A 24902-nucleotide genomic window follows, 5' to 3' on the forward strand; every position below is an offset into this window, starting at 1 on the left:
TATTCACGGTGAGAAATCAAATACACAAGTCAAATTTTTTAGGTGAAATTTGTGTGTTCTAACACAAAAAAAAGTTAAAGATAGTTTCCCAACTTATTCATAGGCCTCCACTGGAAACAAAGGATTACCAAAAATTGCAAGAGGTAAACCTTTCCAGTCAAACTGCATGTGGCAAAACCGGAGCTTCCTCATTAGTGGGACCACAGAGTCATATTTTAGTTTTGTGATTTCCTTGTCAGGACTTAACTTTTGTTCTCAGATCTTCTGGAGAAGTCAAGAGCGATTAGACAGGCCAAAGATGAGAGGACCTTTCACATTTTCTATCGGCTGCTGGCAGGGGCTGGAGAGCATCTTCGAAGTGAGTGTCTGTGCACTGCTTTCAAAGCACGGGCAGTGAGAGTGAACTGATTTAATTGGCAAGCTGTTAAAATTGTAGACAAACAAGGAGTTTGTCAGAGTTTCATTCTAAGTCTGACTTCATTTAATATATATTTATATGTATACAAATGAACTTGCTATTCAGCTGGATCATTGTGCTGTTCCTGGCTTTTCCCCCTTAGATTAAGAGATGAAATCTTTGTTTTATTCTGATCGCCTTGTTCTTCTGTCTCCTACTGAACAAAGATTACAGCCACAGTCTGACACATAAATTGTGTCAGAACTGGGACCTCGCAGTAAATATTTAAAAAACTAATATAAACAGATTCACCATAAATAATCAAATCACTTAACACAGGATAAGCTGTACCTGCCTTGATACTGCAATAAGAGCATTAGGAAGCTCAAGATATTAGTGAATGTCATAAAAATAAAACATCTGAGACAAATGTTAGAACTTTCAAATTCCAAGTAAAATCTTCTTTAACTCTTTTCCGCTTGAAAGCCAACTATGAGTAACCCTTGAAGCTCTTTTCTGAACTGAGAGCTTCTGTCATATTTTACGCCTGCTTATATAACAGAATGACTGGGTATCAGAAGTTAACGAAGATGCCCACGCAGCTACTCTTGGAAAAACACGGAAACTATTCTAATACCAAAGCTTCAAAACTTGCCATTAAGTGTAGAGTGGAGGTCATCACATGTGTTTATGGGGAAAAGAGATGAAATGTTTGATAGTATCATCCTGCCCTGGATCACCATCCAATAGAATTTCCATGCAGAGTTCTGCAGATGCATTTTAGATGTACACAGTAAAACACCAACAAATGCCTATTGTGCAAAATTAAGCAGATACCCACTGATCATTAATATTCAGAAAGGAGCACTTAGATGTTTTTAATCACCTTAAGTCCAGCCCCAACACGCTCACTGCTCCAGAGCCCTCCAAACTCCAGAAAAAACAATTAAAGTTGCTTTTACCATCATCCTTAATTTAACCTCCTAAGACCTGAACTCTTCCAGAGCATGCATTTTTGATTTCTCTTTGATATTTGGGCATATTGGGGCCCAATTAATGTAAAAACAAAGAATTACCAGATTTTGTTTTTACCTTATTTTTGTTTTTAAGAAAAATGAGAGCCACGTATGAGGATATTCGTTTAAAATTTTGATAGAACAGTGGCGTATAAGGAAAATATGTTCTACGGTATAAAGAACAACTCTTTTTTCCTTTCCTTCTTTAGCGGATCTGCTCCTCGAAGGCTTTAACAACTACCGTTTCCTGTCAAATGGTAACATTCCCATTCCGGGCCAGCAGGACAAGGAGAATTTCCAGGAGACGATGGAGGCCATGCACATCATGAGTTTCTCCCATGACGAGATTGTCTGTGAGTTATAGTTCCATCTGTGCTCCATTCCTTTGGAAATCCAGGTTCCTCAGACACTGCTTTTCCTCAGGCATTGTCTGGCACTCAGTAAGGTTTTTATCTCCTGTTTTTGTCAGGCATGTTGAAGGTGGTCTCTGCAGTGCTGCAGTTTGGAAACATTGTTTTTAAAAAGGAGAGAAACACCGATCAAGCTTCAATGCCTGAGAATACAGGTAAACGACATCCAGTCGAAATAAACAAACATAACTCTTCTCACAGTTTCTGATTTTAAAAAGCTTTTAAATACAGCAGGTTTATGTAAAAATAAAACTTTCACTGTATTCTTTATGATTTGATTTCTGTTGTATATAAATTAGTGGCATGGTTTGTTTTCCCTACTTCTCCCAGCGGCACAGAAGCTCTGCCACCTGCTTGGAATGAATGTTATGGAGTTTACCAGAGCTATCCTCACCCCGAGGATCAAAGTGGGGCGAGACTATGTGCAGAAGGCACAGACCAAAGAACAGGTAAGGTGCCATCTATGGCCAGGTCTTACTAGCCTACCAGGAAGTCCACCTGGAGGATATATTTGTAGTTCTAGCCTTGTAGTGTATGGACTAGATCAGCGGTCCCCAACCCCCGGGTCTCGGACCGGTACCGGTCCGTGAGTTGTTTGGTACCGGGCCGCAAGAGTTGAGGCTCAGGTGTGAAATGTATGGTTTTCAGGGTTTTTATCGGTTTTCAGCGTTATTTTGTTATCGTCTTTATCGTTAACTCTGTTTTCCTGGGTCTTTTCACGTGTGTTATGAATAAATCTTCTTTTTTTCAGTACTAGTACTAGTTTTATTTTGTTGTATTTATCCGCGACACCTTAAAGGCCGGTCCGTGAAAATATTATCGGGCACAAACCGGTCCGTGGCGCAAAAAAGGTTGGGGACCGCTGGGCTAGATCACCAGACCAAAGCAAAATGGAGAAGATGCAGACATCCACACAGAGCTTCACGTTTAACCTCTGATGACATTTTTGTCACTTTGTCCCAAGCGGACCGTTGCATCTTCCCAGAAGATTAGTGTAAAACTGTGAGAATAATTAAGCAAATCTTTTCATTATTTAATTGAATGTCAGGAAATCATGACAGATTTTCTTAAAAATGTTTTAAATCTCAAACTTTTCAAGTAGTTTTTATTGCACGAGCAGCATTGTTAAAATCCTCAGAGCTGGAAACCAAAGTCTGGAAACGTTTTAGATTCCCGATTACAAAAAATCCAAATCAGTAATCAGTTTAGTTGAATTTTAAATTGTTTTTATAAGAACTTAATAAACTAAATGTTTTATAATAGCTATGTTTGTATTCCATTTTTGTCTTTTTGTTTGCAGCTGAAAAGGTTAATTTCCAGAGTGCTTAAGGGTACACTTCGTTTTTGCGAACTCAAACCATATGTTTGAACTGGTCCACCAGCTGGCTAATGGATTGTCCTAATTGTGGCCCACTGTTTGACGTCATGCCCCAACACTCCAAACTAAAACAACAACACGAGTCTGTGTGTGTCTCATGTATAATTCATGTTGCTCTCCGCACTTTTCTGCTCTCTTTGTTTTACCTCAGGCTGACTTTGCTGTTGAAGCCTTGGCTAAGGCGACGTATGAGCGGCTGTTCCGCTGGCTGGTCCATCGCATCAACAAGGCGCTGGATAGGACCAAACGGCAGGGGGCGTCCTTCATTGGCATCCTGGACATTGCTGGCTTTGAGATCTTTGAGGTGCTCGTGGTGCTTTTAATAGTGACAGATGCTTTTCTACAACATACAAAGTGACGTCTGGCAGATGTAGTTTTGTTCCCTTGTAAGAGTATAAAACCAGACAGGACAGATGATCCAGCGAAAGGATAAATCACATGTAAAAAAAATATGCCAAAGATTTCCTTCTGCTATTCACTTTCCTACCAGCTGAACTCATTTGAGCAGCTGTGCATCAACTACACCAACGAGAAGCTGCAGCAGCTCTTCAACCACACCATGTTCATCCTGGAGCAAGAGGAGTACCAGAGGGAGGGCATCGAGTGGAGCTTCATCGACTTCGGCCTTGACCTGCAGCCCTGCATCGACCTCATCGAGAGACCGGTCAGTGTGCTTGTGTGCATGTATGACAGTGTGTATACGTGTCTGCTTTTAAATACACGGTTATTCGCTAAATATATCTCCTCAGAATAACCCCCCTGGCATTCTCGCCCTGCTGGATGAGGAGTGCTGGTTTCCCAAGGCCACTGACAAGACGTTTGTAGACAAAGTGCTGCAGGAGCTGGGCACACATAGCAAGTTTCAGAAGCCACGTCAACTCAAAGACAAAGCTGACTTCTGCATCATCCACTATGCAGGAAGGGTACGTATATCAGGCTTGGAAGACAAAAATCAAAACGAAAGCAATTATCTTTGTTTCCTTTATAGCTTTAAATCTTTCTGGGAGCTCTGTGCATTCCTTGTCCAACGACTTTGCTGCTTTTCTCTGTGGCACAGACTTGTGGTTGCGTAGTTTAACCAGGTCATTGCATTAAAACAATAGCGCTGTTGTTGTGCTGCTGCCGCTGCTGTTGGAACCCCACATCTGGTTCACATTGGTGTGAGATTGAGTGCCTGATGCCTTGCGGTTGCATAACTGAGATGTGAACTTTCACCTTTGTGTGGTATTCTGCCATCTGTACGGAAAAAATGATCCTCCGCGGCATTCCAAAGGGGGCGCTTGACATCTGATATCACAGCTACCCTGATGTGTTGAATACTATTTACCTGCTTCTTTTTCTGAATTGCACATATTTTTACAAGCTCATTGAAGACCACCAGTCAGTTTAACATTAGTCCGTATGAGAAACGGGTGATTCAGATAAATATTTCACATCCAGCTCACAAAACTGGATCCAACACTAAATCTGAACTTGGGCAAACAAATCCTCTGTGACAGAGTGATACTGAAGAGGAAAATAAGTACAAACATAGCAAGTTTGCTTTTCCTGGACTTTGATTAAACCCATATGCGGCTCTTACATTCTTCATGTTAGGTTGCCGGGCGTGTAATTTGCTTGTTATGTTCCACTCTCGTCCAGCACTGTTCGTAGTATGTCACATTTCTGAAAAACACATACAGGTCATTATCCTGTTTCAGACACTTAATCCAACCCAACTGTGCCGCCGCGATTCTTCACTGTGCTGCCAGTCAAATATAATATCCAACTGTGAATCTCATCATATACAGTATTATATCAGTTTGTGGTTTGAAATAGACTCACACAGCACATCTGGTGCTGCCTGTAAGTTAAAACAACTGCTGCGTGGTATCTGGAAACAGCGCCAGACCTAGCTGTCACTTAAGACAGGTGAAGCAACAGAGCAGAGGCAGTTAATCAGAGCCTGAAAACCATTCCTCTGAGAGTGGATTTTTCACACATGTTCTTTTTATTATTTATACAGTTACACTGGGGTATAAGATAAAAGACAGGAAAGAGAATGAATGGCCTAGAGCCAAATTTGCATAAATAAAGCCTGATTTGATGCTGTTTTTCCTGTGTGGGTTTTAGGTGGAGGTCACAGCCCTCATGGTGTTCTCATCTTTGATTTTTGTTTTTTGCACATATAAAAACACATGAAAGCATTTTTTGTGCTTAAACAATGGCGATCACTGTTTTTGCTTAGGTGGACTATAAAGCTGATGAATGGCTTATGAAGAACATGGATCCTCTGAATGACAATGTAGCCACGCTGTTGCACCAATCAACTGACAAGTTTGTGGCCGAGCTCTGGAAAGATGGTAAGTCATTTAGAAGTTTGTAGTGGCCTGAAAAAGCCCACTGAGTCTTCACCTGTGTGTATTTATATGTATTTTCCTGCTCTCTGCACCATTTCAGACTGACATTACACACCACAAGTTCCAATGTGACATGCTATAACTGAGTGAATGTCATATTTCATGGAGGGAAGTATACTTCCTCTCCTCTCACACTTTCTCTCAGAGCTAGAGGTGTGTTTTATGGTTTTACTAATGAGGGGAAAGGCTTTGCCAGCAGAAACATTAAGGGTAAGTGAGTTAAACCACAGCCCACTCCGTTCAGTCGAATGAGCTGAATGACATTTGGTGCTAAAACTGCCAATTATACCAGTAAACACCTTATTAGTTTTTCAGGTGCTAACTGAAAACATTAACATTGTTGTTCTGATTTTGTGGAATTAACAATCTGATTAATGAGAAGCTTAATAACATGGTAATAACACTGATATTTACTCTTCTGTCTTCTTTAATAACAGCTAATCAGTGTTGTGAAAGTGTGTGTGCGTGCGTGCGTGCGTGCGTTGCATCCTTGCTGTCTTTCTTTTTCTCTCTTACTGTCCTGTCTTCTGTCTGTGTCTCTGTTGCTGTAGACATTCAGACGTTTCAGAGAGCCTCTTTCTATGACAATGTGTCTGGGCTCCATGAAGCTCCAGGTGAATGATAGTAACACTTAACCTTTGTAAACCACTGGCTGTTTCTCCTGCTCTGCACTGGCGGTCTCATTGGTTTCCTGTCCTGTCATGACTGCACCGTGCATCTGTCCAAAAAGTTCTCCTCCAGCTTTGCATGGCTTTAAAACCTCTCATACGTATTTCTATTGGTGCTGGTGGTTTACTGCCACTCTTAATACATCTATTGTTTGTGAAGTCTTCTTTTACAAATTGTGAAAATCTTAAACACTAAATCGGAGTGTGCCTGATCAGGGGGATGCATTTTAAAGTTGATTCAGGCTCTAGTGTACAAATGAAGGATTTAAAAAAAAAAAAAGCTCACTGAATTAATGGGCTGCATATTCAGAATCAGGGTCAACAATTCAAAAGGAAAAACAACTACATCCTGTCAATCCTTATTACTCATAGGAGGCTGTGATTAACAATCTACTGTTTAACAAAAAGTGTTTAGTTTACTTAGACATTAAGCAAATATGATGAAAACTAACAAGAAATAGCTCTTCAACATGAGGGTGTTATTATTATTTTTTTGAAATAGCACAGAAAGAGAAAACGCCAAACCCAACGACCCCCTTTGAGTAAGCACTCGGCGACAGTGGGAGGGGTAAACTAACTTTTAACAGGAAGAAACTTCCAGCAGAACCAGGCTCAGGGAGGGGCAGCGATTTGCTGTGACCACTTGGGGGTGACGAAGAAAGTGAGAAAAGGATTAATAATAACTAATGATTAAATGCAGAGAGAGGTAAAAAAGAAACAGCCACAAGTAAGCCAGCATCCTGAGAACAAAGTGATGTTTTATAAAAATTCATGAATTTGTGGCGAAATCTTTTTTTGTTTCATTTTGTTTGTTTACATTTTGAATATGATTTCTAGCACTGATAATTCCTCTGGTGATGTTTATACCACAGTTTGTAAACATGTGAATAAAGATGTTTAAATGGGGTCTGTTTCTGAAGTTTTATGCAACCTTTGGTGATCATGTGCACATAGTGCCTAATCTAAAAGCGGAGTGAAGAACAGAAACTGCTAGTAAGTAACTACAGATGTAAGAAAATGTTTCTTAAAAATCTGCTTTGCAAATGTCTTATGCAGAAGGAAGTGTGTGTGGGATTCATCCAGCAGAAATATTGTGTAGCATTTATGAGCACCTTGATCTTTTTGTTTATTATATGGAATTTCCCTTTCTTAGATGACATCAGCGTGCCACCACATATTAAAATTTTGGTTTACTAAACCACCGAGCTACACCCAGAGCAAGAAATGTGATTGCATATTGATTTATTTTGGCCAAATTTACAGAAAAAATTTGCAGAAAATTATAAAAGACATTCATATCCTGATCTTACCCGACAGAAAAAAAGGAATAGCGATCCTAGTTTTTCTTATTCTCTACCACACCCCCATTTTTTAGCTATATTTTCATGTGTGTACGGCGTTTAGAAGATCATCTGAAAAACATTACTCCTGCTTTGTGGACTCAAATCCATTAGATTAAAAGCTTTAAAAGCATTTAAGAGTAAAAGACAATTAAGTAGTGTGCTAACTGAGATGGTCATCGCTCACAGCTGGTCTGGTAACAGTGTTGTCTGTCTTCATGCTGTACTATAAAAATAGAAAAGAGCAAACCCAGCTGAGTTTAACACGTCAGCCATTATTGGCAGCGTCTCATGATAAACATTCACATTAGATTTAAAATACACATCAAAGAAAAATTGCCGGCTTTTCTCTTTTCTTTTCATGTAAATAGCAGATCATATCAATCATATCTGCATCTGTGGTTTCCTCCTTTAATCTAGTTATCTGTAATCCTCTTTAACTAATTTTTCTTTACCAGTTGACCGGATAGTGGGACTGGACCAGGTTGCGGGCATGAATGAGACAGCGTTTGGTGCTGCCTACAAGACCAAGAAGGGCATGTTTCGCACCGTGGGGCAGCTGTACAAGGAGCAACTGTCTAAGCTCATGGCCACACTGAGGAACACCAACCCCAACTTTGTCCGCTGCATCATCCCCAACCATGAAAAAAGGGTGAGTCTTAAAATCTAACCATCAGCAAAATGTCCTGCTTCAGCGTAGATTCTGAGTTCGTCACTACAAACAAATGTGCAAATTCTGTGGGAATTTTAAATGCCTTCACTTATTTATGCTTGCACTGAGATGGGAAACATTTGCACTGATCGTCGTGAGTACAGGCAAGAAGCACTGATGTCTTTGGCTGAGAGGATGACACGTGCAGTGTCATGGAAACAGATCTCATTAAACCCTTTTTTTTTTTTTTTTTTTTTTTTTAAAGGGCTATTTATACAGAAGCTTTACATAATGTTTTTCATGGTCTCATGTTTTTTTGTTGATCTCATTATTTTTCCTCTTCCTGCTTTGCCAGGCTGGTAAACTGGACCCCCACCTGGTTCTGGACCAGCTGAGGTGTAATGGTGTGCTTGAGGGGATCCGTATCTGCAGACAGGGCTTCCCCAACCGCATCGTCTTCCAGGAGTTTAGACAAAGGTCATTTTTAATCTATGTCTCAGTTTGTCACCTTAATGTTTTCCTACTAAGGTTTGGAATAAGCTAAATGTATTTATTACTTTGGGGAAAAAAACGTGTAAGGCTCTTTTCGGAATTAAACTTGTCATATATGAATCCATCCATCTGTGCATTTTCTTAAACGCTAATCCAGTTCAAGGTTTTGGGGGTGCTGGAGTCTATCCCAGCTGTCACTGGGTCAGAGGTGGGGTACACGCTGAACTGGTTGCCATTCTGTCACAGGGTTAATACAGAGAGACAGACAGCTATAAAAAGTGTGATTTACATGTTAAAATACACACTCACTGGACATTTTATTAGGTACAGCTTGTTAGTAATGAGCAGGAGCACCTTTTGTCTTCAGAACAGCCTTAATTCTTCATCAAGGTGCTGGAAACATCTGTATTGACGTGATAGTATCGCACAGCTGCAGATTTGTCGGCTGCACATCCATGACATGCATCTTCAGTTCCACCACATCCAAAAGATGCTCTACTGGACTGAGATCTGGTGACTGTGGAGGCCTCTGCTCAAATAAGTCACGTTATTCTTGGGCTGATTAAATATTTGTATTAACGAGAAGTTGAACAGATGTAACTAAAAAAAGGGATTCATGTGTGCAGCTTCTACCTGACGGGAAACAAAGGACTCGGTCCTGTCTTTCATTCTGTTTTATATAATATTAGCAAGGACATTTTGTCACTCAGTGATGGTGCTTGTTTCTTTCTGCTTTTTAACAAGGTATGAGATCCTCACTCCTAACGCCATTCCCAAGGGCTTCATGGATGGCAAGCAGGCCTGTGAGAGAATGGTAAGGACCCGTCCAAACTCCGGTGATTTATCTTTACATGGAGGAGTCTAAGAAGTAAAGGTCACCTTGTTATTAAAATGATTATAAATAAATTATGAATAGACAACAGTATTATTTCCGTTTCAACCACATCTTCACCTCATCTCCCTCTAAATGATAGATTCAAGCCCTAGAGCTGGATGGCAACCTTTTCCGAATTGGCCAGAGTAAGATCTTCTTCAGGGCCGGAGTCCTCGCCCACTTAGAGGAAGAGAGGGACCTGAAAATCACGGACATCATCATTTACTTCCAGGCTGTTTGTCGAGGATATCTGGCACGCAAGTAAGTATAAACAGAGTTGTTTCTATATATTTGATCACAAAAATCTCACTGTTGTCTCTCTTTTCTTCTCTGTTTGCTTCAGGGCCTTCGCTAAGAAACAACAGCAGCTCAGTGCGCTAAAGGTTCTCCAGAGAAACTGTGCCGCTTACTTAAAGCTGCGTCACTGGCAGTGGTGGAGACTCTTCACTAAGGTGTGTAACTCTCATTTCTCGGTGCTGATAATTATTAAGAGTTTGTAGTAGTCAGTGTTGTGCAAAAGCAGAGTCCCTCTGGTTTTGCTGCTACTGTTCATTTGTACCCACAGGTGAAGCCCCTGCTGCAGGTGACCAGGCAGGAAGAAGAGTTGCAGGCTAAGGATGAAGAGCTGGTCAAAGTGAAGGAGAAGCAGATGAAGGTGGAGGGAGAACTGGTGGAGATGGAGAGAAAACATCAGCAGGTTGGTTACAACTACAGCAATAACATCAAATGTTCGCTTTAATGTTGAACTCTCTGAGGTGCACAATCGACACAGTAACATTATCGATGTGTAGCTAATGGAAGAGAAGAACATCTTAGCCGAGCAGCTGCAAGCGGAGACAGAGCTGTTCGCAGAGGCCGAGGAGATGAGAGCTCGTCTTGCTTCCAAAAAACAAGAGCTGGAGGAGATCCTCCACGACCTGGAGTCCAGGCTGGAGGAAGAAGAAGAGCGGAGCCAAGAGCTGCAGAACGAGAAGAAAAAGATGCAGTCCCATATCCAGGTATCAGGGCATTAATGCTGGGAGAAATAGATTCTTTGTCTCTCAATTACTTATGTAACAGCTGGGAATGTTAAAAAAACAAGTATATTTTAAAATATAACTGACTTACTCAGTGCAAAATATGTTTGCTCATTATGTTTGTTGCTGTGCGTAGGACCTGGAAGAACAGTTGGATGAGGAGGAGGCTGCCAGGCAGAAGCTGCAGCTGGAGAAAGTGACGACTGAAGCTAAAATGAAGAAATACGAAGAGGACATTTTGCTGCTGGAGGACCAGAACTCCAAGTTCCTCAAGGTGAGAGGAAGATGCCTCTAAAAGGGTGGACGCATTCATGTTTGAGTTGGGAAGTTAGCTGTGCATTAAGGGGTCTGTCTCTTTTCATGTTTAGGAAAAGAAGCTGCTTGAGGACAGAATCAATGAGGTGACCTCGATGCTAGCTGAAGAGGAAGAGAAGGCCAAGAACCTGGGCAAGGTCAAAAACAAGCAGGAAATGATGATGGTCGACCTGGAGGGTAAACAAGTATAAAATAGCATACGGAGAATAGTAAACTATCGCTTCTACAGCACAGTTGTTAAAAGAACTGTCTTATATTAAACTGATGTTTTATTGTGTTTTATAATCAGAGAGGCTGAAAAAAGAGGAGAAGACCCGACAGGAGCTAGAGAAGGCTAAGAGGAAGCTGGATGGGGAGACGTCCGACTTTCAGGACCAGATATCAGAGCTTCAGTCCCAGATAGAAGAACTTAAAATGCAGCTGAGCAAGAAAGACGACGAGCAGCAGATGATGCAGGCGAGGTAGGAGATGGTAGCCCGACTACGGAGGAGAATGAGTCCTGATCAGTTCAACAGACTGAGCTAAATATGGGCTTCAGAGTCATAGAAATTCTAAAGTGATTAGAGCAGGAGTGAGATAAGTGTTGCATAGCATTACGAAGCAGTCAGCGCACTGGAAACATTCACACTAGCCATTTTATATGGAGCGTTTTATTAGACTTGCAGGCCGGTTGTACAACAGTGCTCGTATTGTTAGAGTTCACTTTTTGTTGTTCTGCTTGGTGACCCGGCGCCGGCTGATATTTACTACGTGACTCTCACGGCACTGGAATGTGTTTGGAGTGTGCGATTGTTATTTGTGAGGCATTATTGATCATTTATAAGTGTGAGATCATACTACATTCATACATTTCTTTTAATTAGAATCAACAGTGATCCTGCCTCTGCTGCCACCCACTGGACCAGTGGTTTCATTACATGCACGGCATTTTTGGAGAAGCAAATCTGAACAAGCACTGGCACTTATTGAGTTCGTGGCTCAAGAGTTGGGAGTTCGCCTTGTAATTGTAAGGTTGCCGGTTCGAGCCCCGGCTTGGACAGTCTCGGTCGTTGTGTCCTTGGGCAAGACACTTCACCCGTTGCCTACTGGTGGTGGTCAGAGGGCCCGGTGGCGCCAGTGTCCGGCAGCCTCGCCTCTGTCAGTGCGCCCCAGGGTGGCTGTGGCTACAATGTAGCTTGCCATCACCTGTGTGTGAATGTGTGTGTGAATGGGTGGATGACTGGATGTGTAAAGTGCTTTGGGGTCCTTAGGGACTAGTAAAGCGCTATATAAATACAGGCCATTTACCATTTACTTTTATTCAAGTCTAAACCGTCTTACATTCAACCAATGGTTTTTCTGTTTTATAATTAGACGGGCTGAAGGAAGAAGAGAGGAAATGACTGAAAAAGTTTCTAGTGCTTATTTTTAGTGGAACATTGAGGTTGTCCTATATCTCCAGAGGCATTGTGTTTTTTTTTATTATAGCCACTTTTATACTTTGATTTCAGGAGCGAGGAAGAAGTCAGCCATAAGAACAATGCTCTGAAGCAGATTCGGGAGCTGCAGGCGCAGCTGTCTGAGCTGCAGGAGGACCTCGAGTCCGAAAAACAGGCCAGGAACAAGGCTGAGAAACTCAAGAGGGACTTGAGTGAAGAGCTTGAGGCCTTGAAGACTGAACTGGAGGACACCCTCGACACAACTGCAGCCCAGCAGGAGCTTAGGTACTGTATGCTACATTTCTCATCCATATTTTAAAGAGTGGTGCATTTAGGAGAGCTTGTTATGTTCTCTGTAGGACCAAGCGTGAACAGGAGGTTGCAGAGCTGAAGAAAGCCATTGAGGAGGAGACTAAAAACCATGAGGCTCAGATCCAGGAGATGCGACAGAGGCATGCCACAGCCCTAGAAGAGCTGTCCGAACAGCTCGAACAGGCAAAGAGGGTAACTGACCTTTTTCCAATCAGCAGATTCACAAGTTACTATAGGTGCTACTCTGTCATTTATACTACTAATGTTTATTATGGATTATACGTAGTTCAAGGCTAACCTGGAAAAGACCAAACAGAGCCAAGAGACTGCCAACAAGGAGTTGGCCAGCGAGGTCAAGAGCCTGCAGCAGGCAAAGCAAGAGTCCGAACACAAGAGGAAGAAGCTGGAGGCTCAGCTGCAAGAATTCATGGCCAGGGTCACTGAAGGAGAGAGGGCTAAGGGAGAACTGGCTGAGCGCTCACACAAACTGCAGGTGAGGTGGTGGTGAAACTGGTTTAAGGTACCAGAGCAGAGGAAAAACACATTTTTATTAAATGTGCTAGCTTATCAAAAATATCTGGATTCTTCTAGAAGTAAAATCCTCTTGTTCGTGTACATAAGCTTAAAGTAAATGAACTGGTTCTTCTTTAGTGCTTTCTATCTATCATTCACCCTCCGAAGGATACTTTGGCATATAGACTCGAGTAGCCAGGGATCGAACCACCAACCTTTTTTAACCTTTTTCATTGTAGTGTAACTTCATTTTTTTCACTGTTCAGTTGTATTTCTTTGTGTGACTCTTTATCTTTTCTCTTGACGATAAGTCGTCGTTGTAAGAATTCTTTTGTAGCTGTTTAGTCTTTACTTTGGACAACAGCTGCTTCATTTAATGAGTTTATAGTACATACTGACTGCTAAAGGACAGATTCTTGAAAAACTGTAAATATAAGCTCGCAGAGATTTTGTTTCGCCACTTGTCATTTTTGTATTCAAATCTGTTGGACCAAAGCAGATAATCTGGTTTAAAATCTTCACACAGACTGAGCTGGACAATGTGTCTACCATGCTGGAAGATGCAGAGAGGAAGGGGATCAAGTTGGCCAAAGATGTCGCTGGGCTAGAGAGTCAACTGCAAGACACACAGGTAGCGTAAAGTTAACTGTGATATTAAAGGGAACCTCCTATGCTCATTTCCAGCTCAGTATTTCTATTCTTATTCTATTTCTATTCTTATTCAAGTACAAAATGTTTCTTTGTCTTATACTGGGCCTTGGTGCACACCCTTATAACTTTCCCAGTGCCCATTTCCAGTCTCTATTACTGGAGAGTGTATATAAGATAAGATAAGATAAGATAACCTTTATTAGTCCCACACGTGGGAAATTTGTTTTGTCACAGCAGGAAGTGGACAGTGCAAAAGTTATGAGGCAAAAATTAGAATACAATAAGAATAAATACAGTACACAGCTGTACAGAATAGAATAGAATAAAATACTATATACAGTAGAATAAAATAAAATAAATATACAATAAGATAAAAATAGAATACAAATACAAATACTATATACAACTGAGTAAAAATACAACGATGACAGAAAGGATTATTGCACTTAGTATTATTGCATATGTATGGATGTGTGTGCTTGATCAGTTAAAGTCTTTATTATGGAGTCTGACAGCAGTGGGGAGGAAAGACCTGCGAAATCTCTCCGTCCCACACCATATACACGCTGTAACGGGTCCTCTTTTAGCCTCAAAATCATTTAAGTGAAACTGTTCTTTTAAAATAACTGTATCCATATTCATTGTTATTAGGAGCTACTCCAGGAGGAGACCCGCCAGAAACTAAACCTCAGCAGTCGAATTCGCCAGCTGGAAGAGGAGAAAAACACTCTGCAGGAGCAGCAGGAGGAGGATGAGGAGGCACGCAAGAATCTGGAGAAACAGATGTTTACCTTACAGGCTCAGGTAGGACATGATTTCTGCTGTAGGAAACAAAGTTTAAGTAATGTGACTGTCCTTTAAAGTTTCTTTTCTGTGGTGCAGCTGTCAGAGAGCAAGAAGAAGCTTGAAGACGATGTTGGAACAATTGAAGGTCTGGAGGAGACGAAGAAGAAGCTGCAGAAGGACCTGGAACTGGCCAACCAGCGTCTGGAGGAGAAGACGATCGCTTTTGAAAAAATGGAGAAGACCAAGACTCGTCTGCAGCAGGAGCTAGATGATCTAACTGTGGACTTGGACCACCAGAGACAGATCGTCTCCAACCTGGAGAAGAAACAGAAGAAGTTTGACCAGGTGAGAACATGTCAGTGGATGCATTTCAGGTCAAGTTTGTTGTACATACAATTTTTTGTTTTAAGCTAAGACTATAGAGAGCAACTCTGTTCTCTTGATAGATGCTGGCTGAGGAGAAGAGCATCTCTGCTCGTTATGCTGAGGAGCGTGACCGTGCTGAAGCTGAGGCCAGAGAGAAGGAGACCAAAGCTTTGTCCATGGCCAGAGCCTTAGACGAGGCACTGGAAGCCAAAGAGGAGCTAGAGAGGATTAACAAGCAGCTCCGCGCTGAAATGGAGGATCTGATGAGCTCGAAGGACGACGTGGGCAAGAATGTGAGCGGCACAGTGTTTTAGAAGGGGACCTTTGAAGTTTGTATCCAAGTGTTTCTTCTTCTTTTTTTCATTCACTCCTCTTTTTCATATCTCACACACACATATCAGGTCCATGAGCTGGAGAAGTCGAAGCGCACGCTGGAGCAGCAGCTGGAGGAGATGAAGACTCAGCTGGAGGAGCTGGAGGACGAGCTGCAGGCCACAGAGGACGCCAAGCTGCGCCTGGAGGTCAACATGCAGGCCATGAAGGCCCAGTATGAGAGAGACCTGCAGGGCCGGGACGACCAGAACGATGAGAAGAAGAGAGCACTGGTCAAGCAGGTGGAAATTAAATCTAATTATGTTGCATTGGTTCATTCCCCATAATTTCCACACTGATGACTTGTGATGTCTCCTTCCAGGTGCGAGAGATGGAGGCGGAGTTGGAGGATGAGAGGAAGCAGAGAGGTTTGGCTGTGGCTGCTAGAAAGAAGCTGGAGATGGACCTGAAGGATATAGAGGGTCACATAGAAGGAGCCAACAAGGCTCGAGACGAAGCCATCAAACAGCTGCGCAAGTTACAGGTGCAGATTTTATTCACGTGTTTGCATCAGCCGAATTTTTTTACTTTATTCTCCAGTCATGCCTTGTTGTTGCTTCCTTCAGGCCCAAATGAAAGACTACCAGAGGGAGCTGGAAGACACTCGAGCTTCCAGAGACGATATTTTTGCCCTATCCAAGGAAAACGAGAAGAAGCTCAAGAGCCTGGAGGCAGAGATTGTACAGCTACACGAGGTCAGGACAGTCTGAAGCTCAGACGTTTTGTGATGTTTGTTGCTATGCAGGGTGTCGGTAATTCACAGTTAACAGCAGTTTATACATTCAAGAGTCCCTCTTAATGTTCGATGAAGTGCTGATCAATGTTCCCTCTAAGCTGCACACGTGCGCAATTGCGCACTGCTGGCACGGTCTCTGCGCACAGAAAATCTTCGTTGCGCACAAAAAAAAGGTAACCTGAATTGAAATTAAAATTAAAATTTTAACAATTCTGTTTTGCAGTGTTAGTCAGTAAGTGACTGGCTGCTCCCGTATGGGATCAGAACGATGCCACCTTATCCCATAGTCCAGCCAATAATGCGATTCACATTCGTATATACGCAGCTAATCAATGTCGCTGACAGGCTATGACAGCGTCCTTATGTGCCGACACCGGTGTTTTAGCTAGCAAAGCGGTGTAGCTGATGTGGCGTGAAACCACATTAATGACAACGTGTACAACCATTGGAGATGTGAGCAGGACAGACGGAACAACTAACGGAAAAAGTGTGGACTTTATACCAGTTTTTAAATTGTGTTGATTGGCCACGTAAAACCAGAGTTATGATAAAAATATCTGCAATGTTTGGTTTTCTTCCTGAATACTATCGTTGTTTATATTTACTGCGGGAAGAAACGTTCTATAAGAAAAAACGCTCGAAAGCACTCTCTGCCTGTGAGCAAAAACAAAACAAAAAAACCCCACCCTTTCCTATTGGTCGAAAAATTCCATGTCGACCAATCAAAAAATGATATGGCAAGTTGTTAAGAAACGGGGGGAAGTTTTAGGAGTGACGGCGGTGTTTTGAGATGTAAGAGATTTGCACCATAGCGCAAATCTTATGTAGTTAGTGTGTAGTGTAGTAAATAGTCTTGTTGTGTGTGTCAGAACAATGAGGCGACTGCTGAGTGTTACAGGTGTTACAGCAGTGATGCATCTCCTGTTGTCAGGCTTGCAGGTATCAGGCTGTTGTTCTCCTTTATGTGGACAGAAATTATTTTTTGGAGTGGCACAAATAATTTGTATGGAATCAAATTTGATGCAGAACAGCTGATTGTGCTGTAAATAGTTTGAAATGTTTATTAAAAAAACACCTTGGCTGCATTTAAAAAAAAAAAATAGCTGCAAAAAACTTTGTTGTTTGCCAAACTGAGGTACTTTTTTGAAGAAGTAACTATATAATTAATTGCCCAACATTGGTCATTATATACTGTATTTTGCAGACAGAGTTACAGGACTCTCTCCCAGACCACAGACTCATAATACAAGTCAGAGCTTTATAAAAAAGAAAAAAGAAGAAAGTTGTGTTTTCAAAATTTGAGTTCAAGTTATTTTTACTTCCAATAGTGTTACCATACTACACAGGTCAATGACTACATTTTTGTTTTACATTTTCATTGTAAGTGGGCTAAAGCAGTTAATTAAAAGTAGTCTAACATACATGTAAATGCTGTAATTTGATTATCTTAATAAACCATGTAACTTGGATGGATTCAATGCTGGCGTGACCACAGTGCACACGTCTGATGTCACTCACAGTGGTCCAAGGGATCGCTCAGGGAGTTTGTGTGTTCGCTCAGACACATGGAAAATTAGAGGGAACATTGGTGCTGATAGATTTTTTTTTTTCTGCCCTGCAGGACTTAGCAGCGTCTGAGAGGGGACGACGCCACGCGGAGCAGGAGCGTGATGAGCTGCAAGATGAAATCTCAAACAGCACCTCTGGGAAGTAAGTTCACCTGCTCTAGGAAATGACATTACGAGAAAAGTGCAAAAGTCAAAACAAATGACTCTCAAAAACCAAACCAATAATTTACAGAAAAACTAAAATGACCCTGACAGTCGTATTTCGGCTGCTCTGTTCATCGAGGACATCTTATTTTTCTCGTTGTGTCAGGACTGCTCTGATGGATGAGAAGAGAAGGCTGGAGGCTCGCATCGCCCAGCTGGAGGAGGAGCTGGAAGAGGAGCAGGGCAACATGGAGCTACTCAATGACCGCTTCAGAAAGACAACCATGCAGGTTTGATTTCATACCGCAATGTCAGTATGAGCGTATTCAGTGTCTTTAATCATCCGAGTCTTCATTGGACTAAAACATTTACTGAGCTCCAAGAAGCTGTAAGAATGTAAGAAAGATGGATGGGCCCTTGTTTCATTTCAGAGGTGTATCAGTTTGTCTTGAGTTGACTGCAGCTTTTTAAGGAAACGTAAAAAGCCAACAAATCCATGTGAAACCAAATATCAACTGATGTCATCTCCAAATGAAAATATCTGGGGGGGGTTTTGTCAACCTCAGTCTGGCAGCACTGATGAGGAGGGCAGGTTTTTACCCATCTCGGCTATCGGAGAGGAACCATAACCTGTGTCGTGCACCATCCCTGTCCACTTGGATTCTCTCTGTTTCTCCGTGACAATTTTTTTTTTTTTACTCCACCTTTCTCGCCCTCCATCAGGTGGACACTCTGACTACAGAGCTGAGCGCAGAGCGCAGCACAGCCCAGAAAAGCGAAAATGCTCGCCAGCAACTGGAGCGTCAAAACAAGGAGCTGCGGGCCAAGCTGGGCGAGCTGGAGGGTTCTGTGAAGAACAGGTTCAAGGCCTCCATCACTGCCCTGGAGGCCAAAATAGCACAGCTGGAGGAACAGCTGGAGCAGGAGGCAAGGTAGGAATTTACTACACCGCTCTTCGGGCTCTAGCTAATGAACAAAACCAGTCAAAAAACTTTAAACGTGGAACATCTTCTCCACTCAAGGGAGCGAGCGGCAGCCAACAAGATCGTCAGAAGGACCGAGAAGAAGCTAAAAGAAGTCTGCATGCAAGTGGAGGATGAGCGTCGCCATGCCGACCAGTTTAAAGAGCAAGTATGTCTACTGCTGCTGTAAATAAGCTGCATTTATCACTCACTGCGCGTGTTCTCAGCTTCAGCTTAACAACAGCTCTATGTCTCGCGTCTCCGTGTGTGTGAAGGTGGAAAAGGCCAACTCCCGTATGAAGCAGCTGAAGCGGCAGCTGGAGGAGGCTGAAGAGGAGGCCACGAGGGCCAACGCTTCACGTAGGAAGCTGCAGAGAGAACTGGATGACGCCACCGAGGCCAGCGAGGGCCTGAGCCGTGAGGTCCACACTCTCAAGAACCGCCTCAGGTGAGGAGGGAGAAAGTGGCTGCAGTCACAGGATCCTCATTTACTTGATCTTTTTTTTTAAAGTGACATTGCTACTTTAACCATTTGTCGCTAACAGCAGCAGACATTTTCCATTTTAATTTGTGTCTTCCTGTTTTTTACCTCCTCTCTGCTCCTCTCCCTCTTACAGGCGTGGTGGCCCCATCACCTTCTCCTCCAGTCGCTCAGGCAGACGTCCGCTGCAGGTCGAGGGAACTTCTTCTTTGGACCTCCTGTCCGACGATGAGCTGGAAAACAAGATCACTGACAACAATGCCAATGAGACCCCAGCGCCACAAACAGAGTAGAAGAAAAGCCTTTACCCTCCCTCAGTCAGCCCTAACAGACACAGCGGGACTCTCACAGCTTAAACAGGGACCCTCTTCTGGCCACTTTAGCACATAAAGTCCAAAACATCCCCAGTTTGACTAGATTTCCCTCTTCAAACCACAGGCAGCATGACCTAAGCCATCCTGACTTTCCTTTTCAACCTTAGCAGACACCAGCAGTTGGACCCCCAATGCTCTCACCACCGCCCCACTAAAGACTGTAAGAAACGCCTTACTACTCCAGCTCTGTGCTCAGCTCCTCTAGTTGATTTTCTTCTGCTGGACCACCGTTTAGCTCACAGGTGTCGAACTCCAGCAGGTTTTAGATGTTTCCTTGATCCAACACAGCTGGTTTAAATGGCTAAATTACCTCCTCAACATGTCCTGAAGTTCTCCAGAGGCCTGGTAATGAACTGATCACTTGATTCAGGTGTGTTGACCCAGGATGAGATCTAAAACCTGCAGGACACCGACCCTCAAGGCCTGGAGTTCGACACCCCTGCTCAAAATGCTTCCAAATGCTAAAACGATAGCACTGCAATATTTGAAAGGAGCGCATCATAATGAAAACAGATGCTATTTTTTTTCACCGATCTACAATACATGCACCATGTGACTCAGTTTAGTTATATTAGTTATGAACTGGAACTGATATTGTTTGCTTTTCCAGTCCTATGCTAGGATTGCTTGCTTGCGTATGAGTATAAAATGTGAGTGTAAGCTGCTTCTTGCATTGGTTTCTCTTACGTTCGACAGTAGGTCAGTGTTGACTTGTAATTATTTGGCGTGAGCGCTAAATCGCACTCATGTCCTCTCGCTTCATTCTTCTTCTTCTGTGCCTTTTTTCGCTCTCTTTAAACTCTAAACCCATTTATGCCACATATACTGTTCATATATTGAAACATGCTTAATTTCATGAAGGTATTTTCATAAAGCAAAAATCATAAATTTACATTTGTAACAGATTATATTAGTGGAAACCTGATTTACTTTGGCGTGTATGTCCTCCTGCAGCGTGTATGTTGCCACGATGATTGATATGTCAGCCATGTGGGGTTCTTTGTAGATGGGTGCTATGACTTTTCTTATCAGTAACTTTTATACTTTTTGAGTTATTAAGAGTTAAAAACAATCCAATAGACATCAACTGTATTTATATCTCTGCTATTGTATACGAGACAAACTCCATTCATATTTCAAAATGCTCAGTATTGCACATTGCTCAACTGTACCTTTGCTCATGACACGTACAGTTTATGAGTCTTTAGAAGTTCTATAATGCATTAAAGTCTATGGAGCCCAATACTCTCCTGGTTTCCTCAGCAGTCACTGATGTTTTTGTCTATTTTTTGGTCTTTTGACTAAAGAGCATTTAGCTGAACTCAAAGATGAGATGCTACAGATGTCTTCTTCACTGCCAGAGGCATCAAACTTCTATTAGTTTGGGAGTCACACATAGCCCAGGAAAATAACTGCATAATAACTAATAACACATCCATGTTTTTATCTTACAGCTAATATAAAAACAAGAAGATTTACTTTCATGAACGATCTGTTTAAAGATCGGATGATAAACAGCTTTAGATGTCACAAGAAAAGAAAAATGATGTGTCCGTTTTTCACCCTCCACTCATTGCTGTTAAGAACCTTGCCAGTGTTTCCTCAGTTTAACCAATTTACTTGTGTTTGGGGTGAGAACCTGTGAGGGTTGAGTGTTACAAAATACAGTCATGAACCAGTTCAAAGGTCAGATAAAAAGGGTGAATGCCAACGGAGATAACAGAGTTAACAGAACCAAAATGTATCTACGTTTTTAAGAAAAAGAAAGAAGAACATCGTGTGGTGAGTTTGTGAATGCTAGTTTGTAGTGACGGATCCGTAAAAAAAGAAAATCTAAACCAGAACAAACCCATACACACCTGCCTGCTGGGATCTTTTAACACAAAACCAGAAAGACAAAGAAGGTAAAGTATGATGAATGTCCTCAGAAAGCCAAAATGGGAGCACTTCTAACACTTCGGCAGCCCAGCAGAAGGTTTTTATAAAATTGTCTTGCTGATCTTACACCTTTTTTGTAAGCCCTCCAGTCCTAGAAGGTAATTTAATGTCAGTCCGTCTTTTTGAGCACAGGAACCTTTTTTAAAGTCACAGAAACCAAACTGTGAACACCAACAGTGTCCAGTAAGTTTACTCCAGTGCTGTACCTTAACAGTGTTTAAAGGGGATCCATTATGTTCCCAGTTATTTGGTTTTGAGGCTCTAATAAAGTGTCTTAGTAGTTCAACATAATCTTTATTTATCCCACACTGGGTGATAAGTTGCTTCCTCTCAGATCATCCTCTGTGTGAAACAAGTTCCTCCCGCTTTCATGCCAACTTTGTTCTGATTGGCTGCCCCTTGACAATGAACATTTGAACTAACATATGTGGACCATCCAATGCCAGGCATTGGATGCCATCCCCAGAGCAGCCTTCTCCCTCAGACGAGCTGAGACATTTCACCCCTAAACATTTTTAGGTGATTCAATCAACAGCCCAAACATAAAATTATGGAGCGTTGGGAACCACTTACATGCAGTGCTTCCCTTTTTATCCAAAACACACTGTGGAGTCTGTGTGCGTGTGTGTGTGTTCAGTGAGAGAGGAGATAAAGTGCCTGTAATGCGCCGAGTTGTGGAAACAACTTCTGTAATCCTTCACCATGTGACTCATAGTAATAATCACTCCATAATGAAGAGAGCTGTGCAGCAGGTGAGACGCAAACAGAGAGACGCAGAGCTGCTTCAGCAGTCACTCCGCAAACTTAACGGACTTACACGTCAACACCTTCCGGTAAGTATCGCTCACAGCCTGGTTGTTGCTTTGGAAAGTGTACAAGTGATGGATGACAGAGGTTTGTTTCGTTATAATCTGCTTCTTATCAGACTTGACCGCACTGGATAGTTTGATCAAATGCAATAAAAGCACTTAAGCAAACTTTTACCACCTGCAGCTGCTCCAGGGGCATCATGGCTCCCTGTACACAAGCCAAGGAAAAAAAAAGCCAGCAGTGGTGACTCAGTGAGTCATCAATCATTGTCTGTCGGTTTTAATGGTAAATACCAACAATGGCTTCTGTTGATTACAGGGTTCAGAAAATGGCCCTACACTGTTGTGACCTTTTTTTTATTCATTCATTGACAGCCAAAATATTCAAATGCAAATCAGCCTGTGAATCACAGCTAGGAGACCTGTTCTATAAATACGGATCCAAACCCCCCTGTTGTCCTCGCAGGGCCCGACAGAGGTGATCCTGCGAAGCAGGAAGGAGAGCAGGAGAGCGCAGAAACACTTTTTTCCGGGAGGAGAGCGCAGTGTCGTATAATGTCAGTTGTGGGCGCGCAGCCTTTCATCAAGCCAATGCAGTCCCCACCTTCAGTTTCGCCCGGTATCCAAAGGAGACACACGCTTCCCGCGAGTGAAGTCCGACCGCTCAACACGCAGGATGCCATAAGCGTCTTTGAAATCGAGCGAGAGGGTAAGTGATCCTTCCTGTGGGTCTTATGCTGACGCAGAAATCCGCTCTGGACTTTTTGCTGAGTGGAAATAATGATTTTGTTAAAGTGTGGTTTCATGTGGGGATTTGATTTATTTAACGAAGTCACGTGATGCATTTTTCTTTGGTGTATGAACTAAAGATGTCGTGATTGCTCCACAGTCGATTAATTGATCGATTTGGTCCGTTTAAATGTGTGCGTAAAAGTTGTGCCAAACCGCTATTGCGCACGGACCACCAATCTCTCTCTCTCTCTCTCTCTCTCTCTCTCTCTCTCTCTCTCTCTCTCTCTCTCAGCATTTATCTCAGTGTCAGGTGAGTGCCCCCTCCACCTGGATGAAGTACGTCACTTCCTCACACTGTGTCCAGAGCTATCCATGGGCTGGTTTGAGGAGGGTCGGTTGGTGGCTTTTATCATCGGCTCTCTGTGGGACCAGGACAGGCTCACCACAGTAAGACATCCTGCATTTTTTTTTCTCTCTCTGTCCTTTCACAGTTAAAAATCATCACTAATTATTAAACCTCCCATTTCCGCTCCCCTCCAGGAAGCGCTGACGCTCCACAAGCCCTGCGGCTCCACCGTGCACATCCACGTCTTGGCTGTCCATCGCACTTTCAGGCAGCAGGGCAAAGGTCCCATCCTCATGTGGCGCTACCTGCAGTATCTCCGCTGCCTGCCCAACGTGCGCCGAGCGGTGCTGATGTGCGAAGACTTCCTCATCCCCTTCTACCGCAAGTCGGGCTTCAAGGTGCTGGGGCGATGCGCCATCACCGTGGCCAACCTGACCTTCACCGAGATGTGGTACCCAATCAGCGGCCACGCGTACATGCGCCGCAACAGCGAAGCGATCCGCTTCCCTCAGCACCCTCTGACTGTGCCCCTGACAAAGACTGACGAACGCGTTGATGTATGAAGTGCTTACTGAGGGCCGAGCAGGCTGTCTTTAATCTAAGAGGAAGGAATTCAGTGTTGTTCTCTGTAGCATCTTTCAGGGTTTGTCTCAAGTTTCCAGCCGTTTCTCTGATTTGTTGGACTTTTGATCCCATGTGAAATGATTTTAATATGTATAATAAAACAAAGGATGTACTATATACTGTACTGTGACGTGTTATAAATATGCGAGAAGAGTCAAGTAGTGAGTAACTGGAGTTAAATGTCGCATTTGTGGTAGACTTTGCGCTTGGGTGTAAAGCTGTCTTCTGCTAAGCACCTTCCTGGGCTTCCTACAACTGTGGTCTGACGTCAGTAAACCGGGCTTTAGCAGCTCAGTCACAGCTCCACCATCCTCCAGCTCCTCCTCAGCTCCATTAGGGGGCTTTAGCTATTGTAATCACCGAGTGGGGATTAGTTAACCTGTAGGACCAATGACCTTTACCTAGAGAAGCACAAACAGAGCAGGTTGGCGTTAGTTGTGACGACAGTTTGACAAACCATGTAATTTTTTTTAAGTTCTTTTCTGTGACAGTGTTTCAATAAAATGTTTTATACTGTTTTTTAAGATGAAAAAGTTTCATTTTTAATGTAATTTGTTCTCTCAGACATTTGATATTCTCTTTGCTGTAAGATTGCACTAACCATAGCTTACACAAGCACCCACTGTCTTTAGCTGTCCCTGCACTCCATGCTGTAGACAGTGTGCTGTGCAGGTGAAGCTGTAATCCATGACACAGTCACCGACTCAGGTGTAATCCCCTAACGTACCAGGACGAGCTGCTCCCACCCCTCTGAAGGACAAACCTGGTAGTGGTCACCTCATAAATGACCCAGAACTGTCACATCAACACTAC

General features: G+C 42.8%; 2 protein-coding genes across 6 annotated transcripts in view; both read left to right on the plus strand.

Moving 5' to 3' along the window:
* The window catches only part of LOC113021218 (myosin-10), a 76721-nt gene extending 56794 nt beyond the window's left edge, over nt 1-19927 (plus strand). For 4 of the 5 annotated variants that reach the window (XM_026165735.1, XM_026165738.1, XM_026165739.1 and 1 more), the window contains 34 exons: nt 260-358; nt 1623-1766; nt 1883-1978; nt 2154-2272; nt 3353-3505; nt 3692-3865; nt 3951-4124; nt 5429-5543; nt 8067-8260; nt 8616-8737; nt 9497-9566; nt 9727-9887; nt 9970-10078; nt 10192-10323; nt 10418-10624; nt 10779-10916; nt 11011-11134; nt 11247-11418; nt 12448-12660; nt 12735-12879; nt 12974-13180; nt 13727-13831; nt 14503-14655; nt 14734-14982; nt 15084-15296; nt 15405-15617; nt 15698-15859; nt 15942-16070; nt 17733-17821; nt 17990-18113; nt 18547-18755; nt 18846-18954; nt 19061-19233; nt 19403-19927. In XM_026165735.1, coding sequence (XP_026021520.1) covers nt 260-358; nt 1623-1766; nt 1883-1978; nt 2154-2272; nt 3353-3505; nt 3692-3865; nt 3951-4124; nt 5429-5543; nt 8067-8260; nt 8616-8737; nt 9497-9566; nt 9727-9887; nt 9970-10078; nt 10192-10323; nt 10418-10624; nt 10779-10916; nt 11011-11134; nt 11247-11418; nt 12448-12660; nt 12735-12879; nt 12974-13180; nt 13727-13831; nt 14503-14655; nt 14734-14982; nt 15084-15296; nt 15405-15617; nt 15698-15859; nt 15942-16070; nt 17733-17821; nt 17990-18113; nt 18547-18755; nt 18846-18954; nt 19061-19233; nt 19403-19559 — 5153 coding nt within the window. In that variant the 3' untranslated portion in view covers nt 19560-19927. Of the gene's footprint in view, nt 1-259; nt 359-1622; nt 1767-1882; nt 1979-2153; nt 2273-3352; nt 3506-3691; nt 3866-3950; nt 4125-5428; nt 5544-6151; nt 6215-8066; nt 8261-8615; nt 8738-9496; nt 9567-9726; nt 9888-9969; nt 10079-10191; nt 10324-10417; nt 10625-10778; nt 10917-11010; nt 11135-11246; nt 11419-12447; nt 12661-12734; nt 12880-12973; nt 13181-13726; nt 13832-14502; nt 14656-14733; nt 14983-15083; nt 15297-15404; nt 15618-15697; nt 15860-15941; nt 16071-17732; nt 17822-17989; nt 18114-18546; nt 18756-18845; nt 18955-19060; nt 19234-19402 lie in introns of all 5 variants that reach the window. The other variant, XM_026165740.1, reaches the window with a different exon arrangement.
* A 1967-nt stretch (nt 19928-21894) lies between these two features.
* On the plus strand, nt 21895-24206 carry LOC113021221 (serotonin N-acetyltransferase-like). Its single transcript, XM_026165744.1, has 4 exons — nt 21895-22411; nt 22854-23096; nt 23412-23566; nt 23660-24206. Exons 2-4 carry the CDS (start codon nt 22943-22945, stop codon nt 24026-24028), a joined length of 678 nt encoding a protein of 225 aa, XP_026021529.1. The 5' UTR covers nt 21895-22411; nt 22854-22942; the 3' UTR covers nt 24029-24206.
* The last annotated feature ends 696 nt before the right edge of the window (nt 24207-24902 follow it).

The sequence above is a fragment of the Astatotilapia calliptera genome, chromosome 4, assembly GCF_900246225.1.
Source record: "Astatotilapia calliptera chromosome 4, fAstCal1.2, whole genome shotgun sequence".
Taxonomy (NCBI): domain Eukaryota; kingdom Metazoa; phylum Chordata; class Actinopteri; order Cichliformes; family Cichlidae; genus Astatotilapia; species Astatotilapia calliptera.